The 20,442-nt window shown below is 39.6% G+C and overlaps 2 protein-coding genes across 2 annotated transcripts in view; both read left to right on the plus strand.

The window, feature by feature from the left end:
- The window catches only part of LOC107699914 (histone acetyltransferase KAT6A-like), a 44,172-nt gene extending 38,884 nt beyond the window's left edge, over positions 1-5,288 (plus strand). The window contains exons 16-17 of the mRNA XM_016501360.1: positions 302-560; positions 1,632-5,288. Coding sequence (XP_016356846.1) covers positions 302-560; positions 1,632-4,801 — 3,429 coding nt within the window. The 3' untranslated portion in view covers positions 4,802-5,288. The remainder of the gene's footprint in view (positions 1-301; positions 561-1,631) is intronic.
- A 2,997-nt stretch (positions 5,289-8,285) lies between these two features.
- On the plus strand, positions 8,286-17,629 carry LOC107699922 (AP-3 complex subunit mu-2). The gene is made up of 9 exons (XM_016501369.1): positions 8,286-8,389; positions 8,707-8,987; positions 11,099-11,270; positions 11,352-11,489; positions 12,457-12,542; positions 13,361-13,494; positions 14,212-14,419; positions 15,825-15,969; positions 16,596-17,629. Exons 2-9 carry the CDS (start codon positions 8,715-8,717, stop codon positions 16,694-16,696), a joined length of 1,257 nt encoding a protein of 418 aa, XP_016356855.1. The 5' UTR covers positions 8,286-8,389; positions 8,707-8,714; the 3' UTR covers positions 16,697-17,629.
- The last annotated feature ends 2,813 nt before the right edge of the window (positions 17,630-20,442 follow it).

Consider the following 20,442-nt stretch of genomic DNA (forward strand, 5'->3'; position numbering starts at 1 on the left):
AAATGCCGTGATATAAATTTTTGGTCATACCGCCCAGCACTAGTTGGAGCTCTTAATTTTTAAATCTCAAAGTGCGTTAGATAGAATAATTTCACTTTAAAATGTTCTCATTTTTTTTCCAAGTCTTCATTTGTCTTTTCTTTTTGTTTACAGTAAATATCGTACCGTGGACTTCATACCGTATCGTGAAATTTTGATACCGTTACATGCCTAGTAGGCTTTTTCTAAGAGGCTAGAAAAACCCAGAAATAAAAATGTTGTGGCTTATTCTAGAACTGTCTTTGCTTTTCTCCCCTTGTAGTCTCAGAAGTCCTTGCGGAAGAGGCGTGTGCATCAGCGCAGCCATCCTCACAGCAGCGTCGTTACAGAGACCATCTCGGAGACAACTGAAGTTCTGGATGAGCCATTTGTTGATTCAGATTCTGAAAGACCCATGCCCAGGCTAGAAGAAGAAACTCCATTTGTCAACCCTCTCCGACGCTACGCAGCAGCCCGCAAACACATGGGACATGCTCCAAAAAGCATCAACAGAGGCAATCTGACTGAATCGGAGGAAGACGGTTAGTACAGCTAATAGGATCTTCTAACACCGAAAAGGAATTAGATTCATATCAATTCTTGGGGTCATGATTCGATTTTTCACTTTTTAATCACGATTTTTCATTAAGTTTTTGGTGCACACTGGACGTCAACGCACAAGATTTTAATACAAAAACAGCAGTCTATAGTATGGGTTGTCCTTATTCAAGAAGTCAGTGTTTCCTATTAATTTCCTAATAAATCAAAAATATTTTACACTTCCCATTAGGAATGTGCCCGAATCCGAATACCGTGTTCGTAAAGGAAATGACGTGTGCTATGAAACCCCTACAGGGAATAAATACGAGATGGGAGGAAAAAAATATATGTCAATGCTTTCTCTCGCAATTATTTCGTTGGGTAATTATACTGTATATAAATTGCGGGCATCAGGGTGCCGTTATTAATATGCGAGGCATTGACATCGCTTTTGATTATGCGCTAGTTTTTTACTTTCAAGTTCGAGATTCGCGATCACACATACTCTGTGTATACTACAGAGCGGCAGTACTTACCACACATTTAACAAGATTAGATGTTTGTCTGATGCTCAGGATCTGCAAATCATTCGCCATCGTCCTCAGTCATCTCTCCTTACTCTGTTTATGTGGTAAGCAGGGCTTTTGTCAAGGAACGAAAACAAAAACCCGGAAACGAACGAAATTTTGACAGGAACAGAAACAAAATCAAATTTAATAGTTTCGAACAGAATCGAAAATTTGAAATGGCCATTAACCGGTTAATAACGTTATTTTATCATTCCATTTAATATTTGAATTTTGCAGTCAACCAACATCAACCAAAATGTGATGTTGACGCATCCAACAAGTGAAGAAAACACCATGTTGTTGTTATTATTATACTAACTAGAAAATTGATTTTTGAAATTTGTGAATCAATGCAAATCGCTAAAAGACTGAATTGCGATACATATGTGAATCATTTTTCCCCCCACCCCTAACACCTAAGGATGCCTGCTGTGGTTTTATATGTGCAATCTTGAAAGTTATGTGCAATAGTGTGATTTAAAAAATTGCTTCTCTTCTGTTCAGATCCCACTCCTGTGCTGAAGCCAGTTGCTGTCCTGAGAAAACCTGAACCTTCAGAGGCCACACAGAGAACAGGGGCAACAGCTGAGATGCCTGAGGTTCCAGTAAAAAGAAAGAAAGGCTGGCCTAAGGGCAAGAGTCGCAAGCCACTCCACTGGAAGAAGCGTCCAGGCAGAAAGCCTGGTAGTGGAGCCGGTCAGACAGCTGACACCAGTCTAGCAGATCCATCCTCAGAGGACCCACCACCTCCAAAGATCAAAATGAAGCCTGGCCGGAAACCTCGCAGCTATTACCTGCAGCGTGCACAAGAGGAAGCATCCAGACAGGAGTTTGAGCGAAGCCAATTAGCTCAAGAGCAGCTAGACAATTCAACACTGGAGGACAAAACCTGTAAAAGGACAGCCAGAGCCTTAAGCCCTGAGAAACAGAAAGACTCAGAAGAGGAGGACGATCTCCTTCAGGACTTCAGAGAGCCATCCAAACCCAAAAGGCGAGGTCGGCCTCCAAAAAATGGCAACCTCCCTCCCCCTGTACCCAAACCACCTCCTGTGTCTGAGCCAGAAGACGAAGATGAGGAGGAGGAAGACCAACCATGGTCAGTTGAGAAGATCAGCCGTCCTCCTTCTCGTACCATGTCGCAGTCTTCCAGCACCAGAGTTTCTCAGCCGAGAGCTGATGCAGAGGAAGATGAAGAGCGGGATGATGAAGATTGCGATAACGGGGTTAATCGGAGACCAGCAGCAACACCAGGCTCAGGAAGCCGGCGCAGCGACGATCACGACGCCGACGACGAAGGGGATGGTCGTCTCGAAGAGAAAAGTGACAGCAGCAGTAGCAGTAAAAGAAGAAAGGGCCAAGACTCTGAGGATGATGTTGAGGAGCAAGAAGACGAAGAGGAACCATCATCACCTGCTCGCTCTCCCCCCGTGAAAGAAGAACCCCAGAGCAGTGAGGGTTTTTTAGACATACAGACAAACGTGGCAAGGGATTACGTCAGCAAACAGGAAGAAGTTGAAGGCGAGGAGGAGGATGCAGAGGAAGTACAGGAGGTGAAGACGAGCTCTGCTGATACGGATGAACGCCGCCGACGAGAGCAGGAGGAATCTGCGGCAGCCGCGGCGGCTGTAGAGACTGTAACCGCAATCGTGGTGCCTTCTGAGCCGCTGGAAATGCATCCATTACACGTTGAGGATAAGACCGCGCACATGATAGAGGCTGAGCATTCACACCAGCATCCCGACTTCAAAGATGACTTGAGTCACCAGCAACACGCGAATCACCACAGCAGCGAGCTGGATCTGGAAACCGTGCAAGCTGTACAGTCTCTCACGCAAGGCGAGGCCCAAGAGGAGGATGCAGAGTCTCACGGAGCTTACCAGGATTGTGAAGAGACGCTAGCTGCCTGCCGAACTCTGCAGAGCTACAGCCACGGTGAGGGTGATGAGGAAACGCTAGCTCTGGTGGAGGATTGCGGAGCCTCCCAGCACAGTCCCATGCCTAACCCACCCATGCCTACGTTACCAAACCAGTCTGTCCGTTCAGTCAGCAGCCCTGGGGTGACTCCTGGTCCTATGGATCCCGGATCGGGAGTGCCTGGTCCTACAGCAACTGGAGGGGGAGCAAGTGGAGCGTATACCCAAATAACCCCAGAGCATCCCAGCTCTCTATCCGCTCCCTCATTGCAAAACCTAGAGACCTCTCCTATGATGGACGTGCCATCTGTTTCCGACCATTCCCAACAAGTGGTAGACAGTGGATTTAGTGATTTGGGCAGCATTGAAAGCACTACGGAAAACTACGACAATCCGAGCAGCTACGATTCAACGATGGGCGGCAACGGAGGAGGGAATGGAAGTAACGGAGGTGGCATGTCCGCAGCGGCGGTAGCGTCCTCCTCGTCTTCGTCCTCAAGTTCAACCACACCTTCGTCGTCTTCGCAAGGCAGCAGCTGCTCCTTCATCTCCACGTCCTCCAGCACAGGAGTCGGCTCTCAGATCGCCATGGGCAGCTGTAGCCTTATCCAGCAAGCTGGTCCTGGACAAAACGGCGGAAACGGTGCACCACAACCTCCTCCTCCGCCTCCGCCTTCCTCTAGCACTCCGAGTTGCGGAATAAAATCTCCACAAGGCTGCGTCATTGAAAGACCGCCAAGTGCCAGCCAGCAGCAGCAACAGAAAAAAGTCTCACAACCGACTCAACAACAACAGCAGCAGCAAAACCCTCAACCGCAGCCTCCTCCTCAACCGCCTCCTCCTCAACAGCAATCGCTCTCGCAGTGCAGTATGGGAAACGGCTTCGCTTCCACACCCATGATCATGGAGATTCCCGAGAGCGCTGGCAGCGCCGGAGGAGGCCGGAGTTTGTATGACCGCATGGGACAAGACTTCGGCGCCGGCGGTTACAGTCAACACTCTGCTTCTTTCAGTTTAGCCAAACTCCAGCAGCTAACCAACACCATCATGGACCCCCATGCAATGTCTTATTCGCATTCGGCTGCGGTCACCTCATACGCGACGAGCGTTTCGTTATCCAACCCAGGCTTGGCGCAGCTCGCTTCTTCTCCACACCCGCCTTTGCCCCAAGCCCAGCCCACTATGACTCCACCTCCAAAGTTGAGTTCTGGCTCCATGAATCTCGGTTCCCCTTTGATCCAGTGCAACATGACAGGCGCCAACATTGGATTGCCTCCTCCTCCGCACACGCAGCGTTTGCAAGGCCAGATGGCCGCAGTCAAAGGCCACATTTCAATCCGCTCCAAAGCCTCTCAGATTCCTACAGGCTCCCCGCACCAGCAGCAATTGTACAGCCGCAGCTCTGGCGCTGTGACCATGCAAGGCTCTCCGCGAACTTTAGCGGTGCAACGTGGCATGATGACGAACCTCATGCCAACCCCTGCCGCTTACAACTCCATGAACATGAATCCGCTCAATGCTGCCATGTCTGCAGGCTACCGAATGCCACAGCCCATGATGAACAGCGGGTACCACAGTAACCCACCTTACATGAACCAGCCAGCCCAGTACCCCATGCAAATGCAAATGGGCATGATGGGAGGCCAGGCTTATCCGCAGCAGCCTATGCAGCCCAATCATCATGGCAACATGATGTACACGGGCCCCTCGCACCACAGCTACGCTGGCGTCCCCAAGCAGTCTCCATACATGAGCAGATGAGCGGCAGAGAACGAGCAGAGAGAGAGACGTTCCCCACCGGACTCTGCATCGCTGTACTTTATCCATTTGTATCCACCACCCTCCAAAGTCTGGGCGAAAAAAGATAAAGTGAGCTTGGTGGAGGAAGAGGACATAGAGACTGCGACGATTTCTTTTCCTTTCTAAATGTGTTGTCGCCAAGCTCTGATCCTTTTTAGGTTCATTTCCCAATTGCCCTGAGCTGGGGAGATGATCTAATAGACCTTTATTGTGGCAAGTGTCATGCTCCCACAGACCCTGTGTGGTGGACCAACAGGGTTGGTTTCCACCGAAATTCGAGACCGAAGGGGCGAAGCATCAAAGCAGCTACAGGGGAAGTGGACCTATTTTTTCAAACTGAGAAACATGCATTTATGCTGTTATTGAACATGCATCGAATCATGCACACAATCGTTCAACTGACATAGGAAGCCTTACCTAAAAAAAAAAAGAGACAAAATAATCGTAGATGGACTATTTTCTTTTTTTATTATATTAGTATTATTATTATTTTATTTTTTAAGATGTTCTCGTTTTTTTCAATGACTGTTGAAATGCTTGTTTCAGTCTGACTTTCTCATGCTTCATGTGTGTGGACAAAGTGATTCACGCTCGCTCACTCGCATTCACTCACACAGAGCTCTATAGTCACTCGTCGAGGCGCACGAGGCATCGCAGGTTTCTGTAAATCGGTGTCTTCCCAGTACAGAATCGTGTATATCCAAACGCAACAGACGTCTGATAGTAACGACCATGCATCCATAGACTGGACTTAAACAGAAGTCCTTGGGAACTAGTTAATGTAAATATTCTGGTACTACCTGGTTCACAGCACAGAAATCACAGGAAAGAGTTTCATAAACACTCCACAGATGTCACTAGAGGGCACAGCAGTCAGTAGTGGGAAGGTCTTTAAATTCGTACTACAAAGTGCAGCGTCCATGTAACGTTAAAGGGGTTCACCACGCGGGAGCACGTCTGCATCGCGATGATGTTAAGTAGGCACCTCAAAGTAAGTAGCGCTCCTTGTACTCCAGCTGATCATGGGGTAGTGATGTTAGCTGTTAGCATCGAGAAGGAGTTGTACAAACAAGTAGATCCGTGTCTGCAATGCACACACGGACAAATGAACACTCTCACCCGGGATAAAGGTTAAAGTGCATGGTGTCCTGAGATGGTTACTGTTTTAGGACAACAGGTGTTCAACTCCGTGTTCTAGTATTCATTGTCAATATGAGGAATCTTTCTCAAAGACCTTCACGTATTATTTGTGCGCTTTTTGTTTTTCTGAATTTTATCAAGACTGGGCAGCTTTCTTTTACGACAAGCTGACTCTTTTTGACTTATTGTAGAGAAAATGTTTTTTCTAAAAAATATATATAAAAAAAACGAAATTCCGACATGGATATTGGTACTGTCATTTTTTTCACTTCTGTTTCAGGAAAAAAAAAACAATGCATATTTTTTAGCTCGACTCTTGGGGTAATGTTATTAAGAAATTCAAAACTTAAAAAAAATTACAACTCACTTTTAGTGAATTTAAGATGCCTTTAACCTTTCCATTCCATCTCATCTCTAGAGTTTTCTATCTTTGTGTAGTATATTAATGCTATTTTAAAACAAAAGGAAAAAAGAGATATCTAAAGATCACTTAGCGTTATTTTCTTTTTGGTTATTGTGTGTGTATAGGACAACTTCCTTACATCTATGAGGCATGTACAAATGAGCTCACTATATTTCTGTCTGTTTATATTGCTTACCTTTTCGTATACTTTGTAATTGTACATGGTGAACTGTAAGCTGAGAGCCTGGTATCCGGCGAAAGAGAGGGATGGTCTGAAGCGTCCACCTTCCACTCCTCTCTGTTTTGTCCTTGTATGTATTTCCATTTATTCGTTTCTTTCTCTCTTTTTTTTTTTTTTCCTAGCAAGTACTTTCAAAGAACTCTGTACATTTTAACATGGAACAAAAATAAATTATGTTGAGCCATTTCACTTATTGTATTTCTTGAAAAATCTCTAAAGTAGTGTGTGTTTTTAAATTAATTCTCTCTTTTAGAATTCATTCTACTCTATCAAAGCCAATGCATGGACTGTTTTAAACTGAGCATTACCTTCGGTTCAACTGGAAAGACTTTCTAGAGATTTGATAAACGTTTAAGTTGATGCTCAATCTGTTGTTAGAGCTGCAGAAGGCACAATGCAGTTTATGTATATTGTACTATGCTGTGAAATAGCTTTTGCATTTAAAAACAAACAGGGTTGAATGTTTAAAGCAGCACTATGTAACTATGTAACGCTCTAGCGGTTAATAAACAGAACTGCACACATCCCGCGGAAGAACATTCCAACCGGAGCTACTTCTCTAAGTGTATGTCTCTGGCGATTCACGCAGGTGTGTGTTACTCCGCAGCGGTGACCAGGCTACAATAGTCCGAATATAAGCACTTACAAGTGTACCGGAGTGATTCGGAATAAGACAAAAACGCAGTTTGGAAGATGAATTCATGATGTACTCGCTCATTATATACATTTTGCAAATTTTGAAAACAGAAAAAGTTACATAGTGCTGCTAGCCTTGTACATGCTCGTACCACTTATGTGTTAGAAATACATAGTTTTGTGCTGATTTTTCTACAGATATCTAGTTTAATAATAGTTTATTATTGGATACAATTGTTGCAGACATTTTTTAGATATTAACTTAAAAGTTCGTATTAAATGACAATAATTTAGTAACATTGTTGATCAATTTTAAGTAGATCTGAAAATGTATTTCTTTCATATCATCTTTCATACTTTACTGTATAATGCTGTGATGCTTTAATTCACTCACTTGTAGCATATTTTTGATATTTATATTTATATTTTGACGGTATAGTATACAATTTTCCTTGTCAATCATTGGTTATCTGCCATACCATGGAAATACTTATTGGTATCGGACAGATTTTTAATTGGAGAATCCCTAAAATGTATTCTATATATATATATATATATGTATATATGTTGTAGCATAACCTGGGGACACAGCTTCAAGTCTTTTGAATAAAATGTCTAATACTAGAATTAGATTTATATATATAGATATATAGACCGAGAACAAACACCAAATGCAATCTTTTGTTTCCATATAATGTATGGAAACAAAAAATAAATTGGATAGGGACAGGATAAAAAGGCATCTTTGTGGGGACCATTTTTGTAATAGTGTAATTAGGTATCAGCTTGAGGATAAGGCATTTTTTCATGGGCTGACATATTTAATTCAGTTTATTATAGCATTTATAACCTCAATTTCCATCGTCAGAGGACAAGCTACCTTGAGCCAATAAAACAACGCTGTGCAGTGACGTTTATTGGCCACTGTCCAATCAACTTCGAGAATAATAGTCCACTCGATTCCAATTATATATGGAGTGGGCGGGGTCAACGTGCTAGACGTAGCCTGCCATTGGCTAGCGCGAGTAACAATCATATTTTCTCGTCACAAAATAACGGAGACGGAAGCGACATTTCTGGTTCTGTCTAATTAAAGAATCCTGGGAAGAAGAAACAAAACAAACCGATTGTAAGTATTAATTTATATTTACAATATAAGCGTTCGCACCCAAAGAAAATGAATGGACCCTTTTAATCCGTGGCTTGTCACGAGACAGTCCTGTGATGCGCGAGAGAGGATGATGATGATGATGAAGATGAGCAGGCTGCTCTTTTATAAAGCTATTCTTCTCTCCGGTAACCGGATAGGGATGTAGAATAACGAATGAACTCCGAGGCCTATCGGTTACCGTGAAGATGCAGGTTTCTGATCAGTTCTAGACCGAGTAGGCTTCAGGTCTGCGTTAATAATCTCGTGCGCTCCGCGTGCTGTTACTCTGTCTTCAGCTGCTAAGATGATCCACAGCCTCTTCCTGGTGAACGCGTCGGGGGACATCTTTCTGGAGAAGCACTGGAAGAGCGTGGTCAGCAGGTCCGTCTGCGATTATTTTTTCGAGGCTGTGGAGCGAGCCACGGAACCGGAGAACGTTCCTCCGGTGATCCCGACCCCGCACCACTGCCTCATTAACGTGCTCCGCCAGCGCATCTACTTCGTGGCCGTCATTCAGAGCGAAGTGCCGCCTCTGTTTGTCATCGAGTTCCTCCATCGTGTGGTGGACACGTTTCAGGTTTGGACGTGTTTTAATTATTTTTATAATGCAGCGTTAATACAGTTTGCTTTTATATTTACAATAGTTTACCATAGTTCACCATAGTGGCTGAATCATGGAAAACAGCGTGTCACTTCGAAATATACACTAACAGTCAAAAGTTTTTGAACAGTACGATTTTTATTTTTTATTTTTTTTTTAAACAAGTCTTTTCTGCTCACTAAGCTTGCATTTATTTGATCCAAAGTACAGGAAAACTTTGAAATACTTTTACTATTTAAAATAACTTCCTTCTATGTGAAATCTGTTAAAGGTCCCATATTGTCAAATCTGACATTTCCTTTCACGATAATTTTTCATGATAACTGAGGTCTAGGGGCTATTTAACTCCCATACAAGTTTCAAAACAGTCAGTCCACAGTCAAATGCACACAGCCTGCATTTATTTATTGTCAATATTTAAAACAGTTACATTTTTCAGGATTCTTTGATGAATAGAAAGATCCAAAGATCAGCATTTATCTGAAATAAAAAGCTTTTGTTTAGCAGAGATGCTTTAAATTGATCAAAAGTGATGATAAAGACATTTATAAAGTTACAAAAGATTTCTATTTCAGATAAACGCTGTTCTTCTGAACTTTCTATTCATCAAAGAAACCTGAACAAATTCCACTCAGCTGTTTTCAACATCATCATAATAATAATAATAATAATAATAAATGTTTGTTAAGCAGCACATCAGCATATTATACTGATTTCTGAAGATCATGTGACACTGAAGACTGGAGTAATGATGCTGAAAATAAAGCTGTGCATCACAGGAATAAATTGCATTTGAACAGAGATTCACATAGAAAGCAGTTATTTTAAATAGTAAAAATATTTCAGAGTTTTACTGTTTTTCTGTACTTCAGATCAAATAAATGCAGGCTTGGTGAGCAGAAGAGACTTCTTTTACAAACATTAAAAATCTTGCTGTTCAACAGTGTTTGACTGATAATGTACCATGTCCAAAAAACATATAGTAAGAAATAAAGTAGTGCCATGGTGTTTTTAGTCAAGTGTTCTCCAAGGTAATTGAATTATTACTATGGTAAACTTATTAAGATGACATGGTATTGCCTCGGTGCCGTGTCCAACACATGTAATGTCGTGATATGGTACATGCTTCTAGGATTTAGTGCATTAATAATATCCGTATTGTATGTCAGTACCACACAGTACTTCAATATATATATATATATATACCATTATGTTTTTGTTTTTTAATGACTTTTTTGAAAGTAGTGTATCTGCAGTTGCTGTCATTAACAAACTTAAAATGTAAGCAGAACCGTGCTGTAGCAGTACCTTATATAATATAATAATATGATCATTTATGTGTAATTTATCCCTGTGATGGCAAAGCTAAATTATATAAAAAGCTAATACCATGATACTTTAATAACATGTTATGAGCCACATAAAATAGATTAGTTAAGCTGAATGATCATCAGATTATGAAATCTTACACCATGAACATAAAAGTACTGTGGTGATACAGTGATGGTATCAGATGGTGATAATGTGGTATACTAGTATTATATAACATACACTGTATGTATATTCATAGACCATGTCAAATATCATGTGGTTAATGTTGCATTCAGTGTAACATTCTAGTATTTTTGCAAGGACTTTGGTAACACAGCGTTAGCCGCCATTGTGACGAAGATAATTAAAGGAAATGACATAAAGTTTAGCTGCTGTAATATAATATTTGATGAAAACCATAGTATGGTACTTGCAAGAATACAAATGAATTACCATGGTACATGATGACAAAATATTTAATATAAAGTATTATCTCAAAGTGCTACCATTCCAAAGCATTAGTTCTGAAAATGAAGAGTTTTTGAAATTGAACAATTTTCAAAAATCATGTTTTTTAAAAAAAATTTTATTGTGCATTCCAGTTAGTCTCAATCAAACCGCAGTTGGGTTATTTTGATTAGGTTAAAAAAATAACTAAATAATACAGCTAACTAACACAATAAAAACATGATTTTTGAACATTTAAATTTTTTTTATCTGTTTTGGCGCATAAACTCTTCAGATGTTGAATTAGCGTGTTCTGTTTCTCCCTTCAGGACTATTTCGGGGTTTGCACAGAGGCAGCTGTTAAAGACAATGTTGTGGTGGTGTACGAGCTGCTGGAGGAGATGCTGGATAACGGCTTCCCGCTGGCCACCGAATCAAACATCCTAAAAGAGCTCATTAAACCTCCTACCATCCTGCGCACAGTGGTCAACACCATCACAGGTGTTCTGTGTTAGCTTCTGCTTTATTACATAGCTGCCAGCTTTTGAATGCATGGTAACAATGTTTCTTGTGTGTGCGCAGGAAGCACTAATGTTGGCGAGCAGCTTCCTACAGGTCAGCTGTCGGTGGTTCCGTGGCGGCGCACGGGTGTCAAATATACCAACAACGAAGCTTACTTTGACGTGGTGGAAGAAATCGATGCTATCATTGACAAATCAGGTAGATCATCTTCTTATATGTGACCCTGGAGCACAAAACCAGTCTTAAGTGTCAATTTTTCAAAATTGAGATTTATACATATAAGCTTTCCATTGATGTTTGGTTTGTTAGGATAGGATCATATTTGGCTGAGATACAACTATTTGAAAATCTGGAATCTGAGGCTGCAAAAAAAATCTAAATATTGAGAAAATCATCTTTAAAGTTGTTCAAATGAAGTTCTTAGCAATGCATGTTACTAATCAAAAATTAAGTTTTAATATATTTACGGTAGGAAATTTACAAAATATCTTAATGGAACATGATCTTTACTTAATATCCTAATGATTTTTGGCATAAAAGAAAAATCTATAATTTTGACCCATACAATGTATTGTTGGCTATTGCTACAAATATACCCCAGCGACTTAAGACTGCTTTTGTGCTCCAGGGTCACAGATCTCATAATGGTTTACAGATCCTGTCGTAAAATGCAGATGTCTTTGCCTCAAATCACTCACCTATGAGTCAGTAAATCATTCATTAAATATATATATGTATGTATATGCATGTATATTTTCCCCCTAAGGTTCCACTATCACAGCAGAGATTCAGGGAGTGATAGACGCCTGTGTGAAACTCACAGCAATGCATGTTACTAATCAAAAATTAAGTTTTAATATATTTACGGTAGGAAATTTACAAAATATCTTAATGGAACATGATCTTTACTTAATATCCTAATGATTTTTGGCATAAAAGAAAAATCTATAATTTTGACCCATACAATGTATTGTTGGCTATTGCTACAAATATACCCCAGTGACTTAACACTGCTTTTGTGCTCCAGGGTCACGGATCTCATAATAGTTTACAGATCCTGTCGTAAAATGCAGATGTCTTTGCCTCAAATCACTCACCTATGAGTCAGTAAATCATTCATTAAATATATATATGTATGTATATGCATGTATATTTTCCCCCTAAGGTTCCACTATCACAGCAGAGATTCAGGGAGTGATAGACGCCTGTGTGAAACTCACAGGAATGCCTGATCTCACCTTGTCATTTATGGTAAATCTGGACATCTTTTCTAAATAAAAGCTTGTTTTGTTGAATGTTTTGAAGTCCTGAACAACTAATGACAGCTGTCGGCATCACATACAGCAGAGGTGTTGTAATTCATAACTAAAATTATGAAATTATTTTTGTTAGATGAAATAAAGTAATAATGAAATATGTATATATATTGCATGGAAAAACATGAACCTATTTTGTTTCAGTTAGTTGCCAAGACAACATTTTTAATTTTCCTTTAAGTTTTTTTAGGTAGTAAAATTACAAAAACTAAAAAAAAAAATTAAATATAAGAAGATAGAATGAAATATAAAAAAAAATTAAAAAGCATGTAACAAAAATACTAAAATTAAAATGTAAACTGAAAATCGCTAATAAATAGCTAAAAAGCTCATTCACAATATGAATATTATAATAGTGTGTAACTAATACTAAAATAACACTGATTTGCAGGCCTACAGCTGGTCATGTGATCTGAACAAGGTACTTGAATACTTGGTGCACTCTAATGTTTTGACACCTTTAGCTTCCAAAACAGCTTTTTAATTCTTTATATATCGGGCATTTTTGACATTTTTGCATTTATGCGTTTAGCAGAATTTGCATTTATGCGTTTAGCAGACTTTGCGTTTAGCAGAATTTGCATTTAGCAGAATTTGGATTTATGCATTTGAATTTGCAATTATGCAATGAGGGACAGATTGCCAACTGCACTTTGAAGTGCAAGCTTGTAATATATTCTGTATGACTGTGTACTACTAACCCATTCCATATTCCTTTCTCAACATTTTATTCCTGCATCCTTGATTCTGCAGAACCCTCGACTGCTGGATGATGTCAGCTTCCACCCCTGCGTCCGGTTCAAGCGCTGGGAGGCCGAGCGAATCCTCTCCTTCGTCCCTCCAGACGGAAACTTCCGCCTCCTGTCCTACCACGTCAGCTCTCAGAAGTGAGGTCTCTTTTAGATATTTACAAGTTTTATTTACATGCAATACAATAAAAAAATAAGAACATCAGGGTAACACTTTATATACGGTGTCCTTGTTACACATGTTACATGCACTTACTATTATAATAGCAATAAATTATGCATAATTACATGCAAGTAACCCTAACCATACAGTAAGTACATGTAGTTAATTAATATTACTCAGTATTTAAATGCAGAATTACACTGTAACAAGGACACCTGTAATCCATCGGTATAATAAACAAACATGACAAACATAAGCACAAGTGAAAAACAAAACGAGAAAACACAACACAAAACAAGAATGGTAGCATTCAGAAAACAAAAAGATGTAGGACATAACTTATAAATGATAACATTCAGAGAAGAGGTGAGTTTTAAGAAGTAAGCTCTTCTTAAAGCTCAAGAAACATTTCTGATTATTATTATCAATGTTGAAAACAGTTGTGCAAACGGTGATGTTTTTATTGATTTATTTTTCTCAGAATTCTTTGATGAATGGAGTTTCACAAGAACATTTTTTTTGTCTTCACCGTCACTCTTGATTAATTTAATGCATCCTTGATCAAAAAAAGCATTAATTTGTTTATTATGAAATCATACTGAGCCCAAACTCTCGCACGTTAGTGTGCATACCTTCGCTTGTTATTTTGCAATGCAGTGTACAGTCTCACCTGTGATTGCGGTGTTCTTCAGCCTGGTGGCCATCCCGGTGTATGTGAAGCACAACATCAGCTTCAGAGAGGGCAGTTCTCAGGGGTGTTTTGAACTCACCCTCGGCCCGAAGCAGACTATGGGTAAAGCGGTGGAATCCGTCCTGGTGAGCAGTCAGCTGCCCCGCGGCGTCCTCAACGCCAACCTCAGCCCCTCGCAGGGCACCTACACGTTTGACCCCGTCACCAAGGTAAACAAGGGTTCATTGTTCTGATGTTTAACTGACAGGTTCCTACGCAGTTTGGAAAAGTATGCAATTTGATTTGAGTCATTTCCAGGTGTGGAAAGTATGGGAAAATATTTGCATTTCCAGACTTTATTTGCCACTATTTAGTTTACTATAATAGAAAATTAGGAATTTAATGAAAATTGAATTTAATGAAAATGTCATTGTTACTCGGCCACCATTGAGGATGCATTAAATTGGACATTAGTCCTTGATATTAGAGGTACTACCTTAAGTAAAGCTACATTTTGAGATCTCTATTAATTCATGTGCATGCATTAGGGCTGCACAATTAATCGAATTTCTAATCGCGATTACAATTATGGATGCCACAATTACGTACCGTTCAAAGTCCACTTATGTTATTCTGCACGCTTAAGATATGGTTTTTCTTTCTACATGTTATCTTTAGGGGTTTTCCATTGTTTTAGTTTTAGTTTAACATTATAATACCATTCATATTTTAACTTTTTTTTATAATTTAAAGAAGAAACCAATCCGATGTATAGTTGACATTTGAGGCTTAATACTATAGAAAAGCACTAAAGGTTTTTCAGTTCGAGTGTTTTCAGCTTGTTTACTTTCATATAAAAATACGGCATGCAGCTGCATCAAACAATGGTATAAACATCATTCAGTGTAAACTGTGATAATCGTAATTAATAATTGCAATTACAATTTCAAGGGAATAATCAACAATTATGATTTTTGTCATAATCGTGCAGCCCTAGCATGCATGCTCTCATTTTCTATGAGACGCACAATGGAAATAGGTTATAGTGTATATATAAAACTAGAAATTGTAGTGCGCAAGCATGCAAACAGAATTCCCACGTGCATGTCAGTACTTTCCATGTGCATGCAGAAGTCTGTGTTTTTTATGGGCTCTGCATGTTGTCACTTGGAGAATATCAATGAATAAACAGAGGACTTGTACTGCATGCTGAAAATAAAGCTTCTATGAACAATGTGTGTTAAATATGGTCTGAAAATCTACTGAGAAGTCTGGAAAAGTATGGAATTTTCAGATGGAAAGTGTGTAGGGACAGACTTAAGGCCCGTTCACACCAAGAACGATAACTATAAAGATAACTAGAGGCTTTTGAGTCTTTCAAAGGTCAGTGTTGTCGAGTGTGATATTTTTCCGCTTGCATAAAAAGTTAGCATTTTATTTTTACACGTGAAGCTAGGAAGTTCTCTTAATAATTAGTTCAGGGATGACAAAAGTAAAATGCATAAAACCAGAAATGGGCTCATTTGTTTCTACCTTTTAATTGCAATGCACAGCAAAATATATCATGCTTCAATCTTCTGATTTGGTTTAATGTGAATGTTGCATACTAATGTTGCAGTGAATTGTGATTTGCAGCTTTTGTCTTGGGATGTGGGTAAGATAAACCCCCAGAAACTGCCCAGTTTAAAAGGATCCACGAGTCTCCAGGCTGGAGCCTCCAAACCTGATGAAAACCCAACAATCAACCTCCAGTTCAAGATTCAGCAGCTGGCCGTCTCAGGTACCGTCCATCAGTGGTTTCAGACGTTACGTGGTGACCCAACACATTAATACTAAGATTGTTTACCAAGATTGACAAAAATCACTTCTGAAAGCATCTCAGCCACACTAATTGTATTCAAACACGTTTAAAACAAATTTTTTAAAAATTCAGTTCAAATTCAATTCCCATTGTTTTGTGTATTACTTAATTATGCACCGTAGAATTTGCCACATAGGATATGAAATGTTTTGCATTCAAATATATAATTAGCCTATTAAAATAGCACATTTGTTTCAGATACCCTGGAGATTTTCTTCTCTTAAAATAAATAAGAGAAATTTTCAGTCAGTAAACCGCTTCTTTAATCTCCCACAGGTAATGTAATAAAGCACATTTCTGCAATTGAAAACATTTATGACAATTGTATTACGTGGCCAGGAGATGGAGCCGTTCTGATGTGGAAACAGATGCTTTGAGCAGCTAATGTAACATGGCTCTGTACTGTATGATGGAGCATTGCAAGCTCAGGCTGACTGCTTATTGATTTAGTGCTTTAGCAGTCACAGCCTTTCCCCAAAGACTCTCTTGTGCCAAATACACACCTGTTTTGCAACTGACATGCTTTCTGCTTTCTCACCCAACAGGTCTGAAAGTCAATAGGTTGGACATGTATGGTGAGAAGTACAAACCTTTCAAAGGCATCAAATACATGACCAAGGCCGGCAAATTTCAAGTCCGAACCTAGACGACCTCTTCTTACATTCGGCGAAACAGGGACGAAGAAAAGCGAGGGAACAAGTTTGAGTAAATGCATCTCCTTTGGAATGCATTTCAGGAAAATGTACCATAAGACTGTCCGTCATTCGTGACTTCCAGAGAGATTCTGTTGTTGTTAACACTATCAAAATGTGCTTCTACAGGTCCACCCGAGTTAAAGGGACAGTAACTACATATTACAGTTTTAATGCGTCCTTTTTATTTGCAGCTTCTCTGGATTACGTTTGCTCTCAAACCTCCGTCTCCTCACTCCTTACTTGATTTCTTATTGTCAGTTTTATAACTCTCTCCTTCACATTTTTGAGTCTCATTTCTTCATGAGATTGAACAGCACTGTAATGCATTGATCTGTGCTCTTCTCTGAGAAGCGAGGCGATAGGTGGCTCATTTCTGCATTGCAGGACAATAATCTTATATTACAGTTACAGACTGACTTCGGCCTCCGTCCCAATGATTGTGTGCAAAGTAAAGCATTTTTCAAATGGTCAAACACTGAACTTTTATCTTTGTTTACTGTAGCATTGACAGTATACATCTTTTGTTTTAATTGTTATTGAAATGTGTTTCTTATGCTATTTATTGCCTGTCTGACCGTAACCAAAATATTTAAAGCATAACTGACCATAGCAATCCATAATAACCCTACACGTGATGCTTGATTGTTCGGTGTCTCTTGTTTAAACATGCATTTAAAAATGATGGACTTGAATACACAGCACTTGCAGCTTTAGAGATTTGTCTATGATTATGGATACTGATCGAAATATACACTGAGTGGGATATATGTGAATGTGTGTTTTTAGCTTCTATTGATGTTGTTTTCTTTCCTCCATACTGTTTTTCAGATAAATACAACCGTTCACAGTGCTATGATAATAATAATAAAAAATCCACAAGATGCCCCATGTTTTGCAGCATGCTTCTCTAAAACCAGGCGAACTGCAGAAACACTGATTTAAACGTGTATTATGTTCATATCTAGAGATTGACTTGTCACCATGTGGTAAGGATTGTTTCTACCATTGAGACTTGAAGAAACCCCTTAACATGTTGCTTCCCTTAAGTTCTGCTTGTTTTATTTATTTTTTATTAAACTTCAATAAACGCAGTCAAAGTACAGTTAGAACTACAATAATACACTAAAACAAAACAAAAAATGCATACAAAATACACAGGGGGGTGGGCTAAACATTATGTAAATATATGAAAGAACTTACAAATGGAGACAGTCTTAATTGCTTTCTTATTATGTAAATAAAAATCGTCAGCATAAATTTGAATTTATTTTTCAAGAACCTCCCTTAAGTTCTGCTCAAATGACGTCATGTCACCGCGATGACGCAGTTTTAACCCCCTCGGTCCACGACACTGAACTCCATTCCGCGACTTACTTCAGTCTCCTCTCCTTCCTCCTCATCGTCTTTTAACTCTAAAACTTCCCTAGAGTACATAGACGAGACACAGGGGAGTTAAAGGGTCTGTCCCATAATGAAATGGCAACTTGTTTTCTTCTCGTGTAATTCGCCGTGTCATGTCGTCTTGACTGCTTGGCCGTTTTTAACCCGTGCAGCAAATGAACACTGCATTTTAAGCTAAAACATAATTATGTGGAACTTGTGTATGCATGTACTGTTTTTAAGTAACCATCGGTTAAATCTAAATGGGGTTTGACAAGACGCACAAAGAACGTGTCCATCGCTTGGTAAGTCCTTATCTGTTTGAAGAAAAAGCTATAAAACTGCAGTTTTACAAGAATGAAAGTTGTGTATTCGCCTGTGTAAGTTTGTGTATCCCTAATGAGGTGATTAGCGCAATACACATCGATTACTGATAGGTTTTTCCACCGTATTATGCGATGATAATGATAGAACTATCAATGTAACAACAGCAGAGAACACCGGAACCGCTGCTGTTACAATGTATTGCACGCGTTATAATGTAACATTCTATTTGCTCATATTTTGTTACATTTTGTTTCTTTGTGATAACTCGCGCCCCGGGGTGTTGTTTTCTTTATGCAGAGGGGGGCCTCGCTGATGTGTCGTTTCTCTCACCCTTCTGAGGAAAACTGTCACTTGTTTGTCGACACAAATGGGCAAAGCTAACACAGGCGTGTATGTGCCGCAGTTTAAGCGAGTTTTACACCTTTTCCTCAGCTCTCCATTTTTGCCGCCAGTTAAAGCGCCGGCTGAGCGAGGAGCCACGTGTTCAAGTCTCGGAGCGCGTGTGAAACACTTGACTGGCTTGGTTTTTTAAATATATATGAGCCGTTTAACGATAATGCAGGATTCCTTAGTAGTCAACGCTACTGTATTAGTACTTTTCGTTTGTCCCTTCTGATAGGGTTCAGACTGATTAATTACTCACTCAGACTACTTGTCATTCAACATTTCGGTCCCTACTAGCAAATTAACCCTTTAATGCTGCCTTAACACGGGGTGCACGAGTTATTAGTGACTTATAAATGAGCTAAAGTAGTGAAGTTACTGTTACCACATCCTCCTGTGACAGAATAAGGTAGTTATACAAAATATGCAAGATTTGCAGGACAAAAACAATTCCACGTGTAAGTTGTAACAGTTCCCAGTGTATTCTCTGCTTCACTCACAAAAGACTGCACAACGCTTACGAAAATTAACCATGGTTTTACTATAAGAAAAATGTAGTAAGCAGTTTTTTTTTGACGTATTGGTTGCCATTTGTACTACAAATACTATGGTTAAACTATGGTTAGTGTAGCAAAACAATGGTTAATATGTGGTCACTATGGTTTATCTATAGTAACAATGTTTTTTTTGTAAAACCATGGTTAATTTTCGTAAGGGAAGACAGGCAATGTAGTTGTGAAGAAAACGCGCGCACATTCTATTATCTAGTCTATAATGCTTTTAGAATTGTTTTAATGATTTAGTTGCTTTCTATATATTTACACAAGTTTACACGGGTTAGGGACACTTTTTAGGCTATAGCCTATGTAAATTATGTTAGCAGATGAACATGGAAATATTATATGAAAGTTTAAGAGTTTTTCTGCTGACTCGAGCACTTACTCTGCTTACGCAAGCATTATCATATCTTGTGCAGCTGTCATATATATACATTAAAGAAAACAATCAGCCTACTCTTTATATATATATATATATATATATATAGCACTTGTAACTATAACTGGAAAACACCCAATAAGGTTATTTTGCTCATACTTGTAAATAAATCCTGTAGGCTAGACTGTAAAACTTGTATCTTAATATTAAAAGCCACACACCATGCCTTAGAGAGGAAGAGGTCTGGGTTACTTCCAGTGTGTGTGTGTGTGTGTGTGTGTGTGTGTTTGAGCGATGCTACGGTCTTAATCTACCGTATTAATAACTCTGCAGTAGCCTATGTGAGAATTAATAATCTATCGAAGCATGAAGCGAGGCACCGAGGGAATTCCTCATTAAAGCGCTATTATCTCCACAAATACTTTACAGAATAAATAATGCGCCATTGCGAAACACAACGTTTCGTTAACGACTCTTCACGTGTGTTAACCACACAATGCCTTAACAACAATACACAATGCGTGCGCTGCGTGACCCGTAGTTACCGTTAAAACATCTGAGTTTATTGACGGTCCCCAAGCGCCGAACAAAGAGCGTCGAGCGAAAGTCCTGCGTTGAGACTCGTAGACATGAGCGGACAAACAAAGAGCAACGGAGAGCTGTCTCGTGG

This window comes from Sinocyclocheilus anshuiensis, unplaced genomic scaffold (genome assembly GCF_001515605.1).
Source record: "Sinocyclocheilus anshuiensis isolate Anshui unplaced genomic scaffold, SAMN03320099.WGS_v1.1 scaffold823, whole genome shotgun sequence".
Taxonomy (NCBI): domain Eukaryota; kingdom Metazoa; phylum Chordata; class Actinopteri; order Cypriniformes; family Cyprinidae; genus Sinocyclocheilus; species Sinocyclocheilus anshuiensis.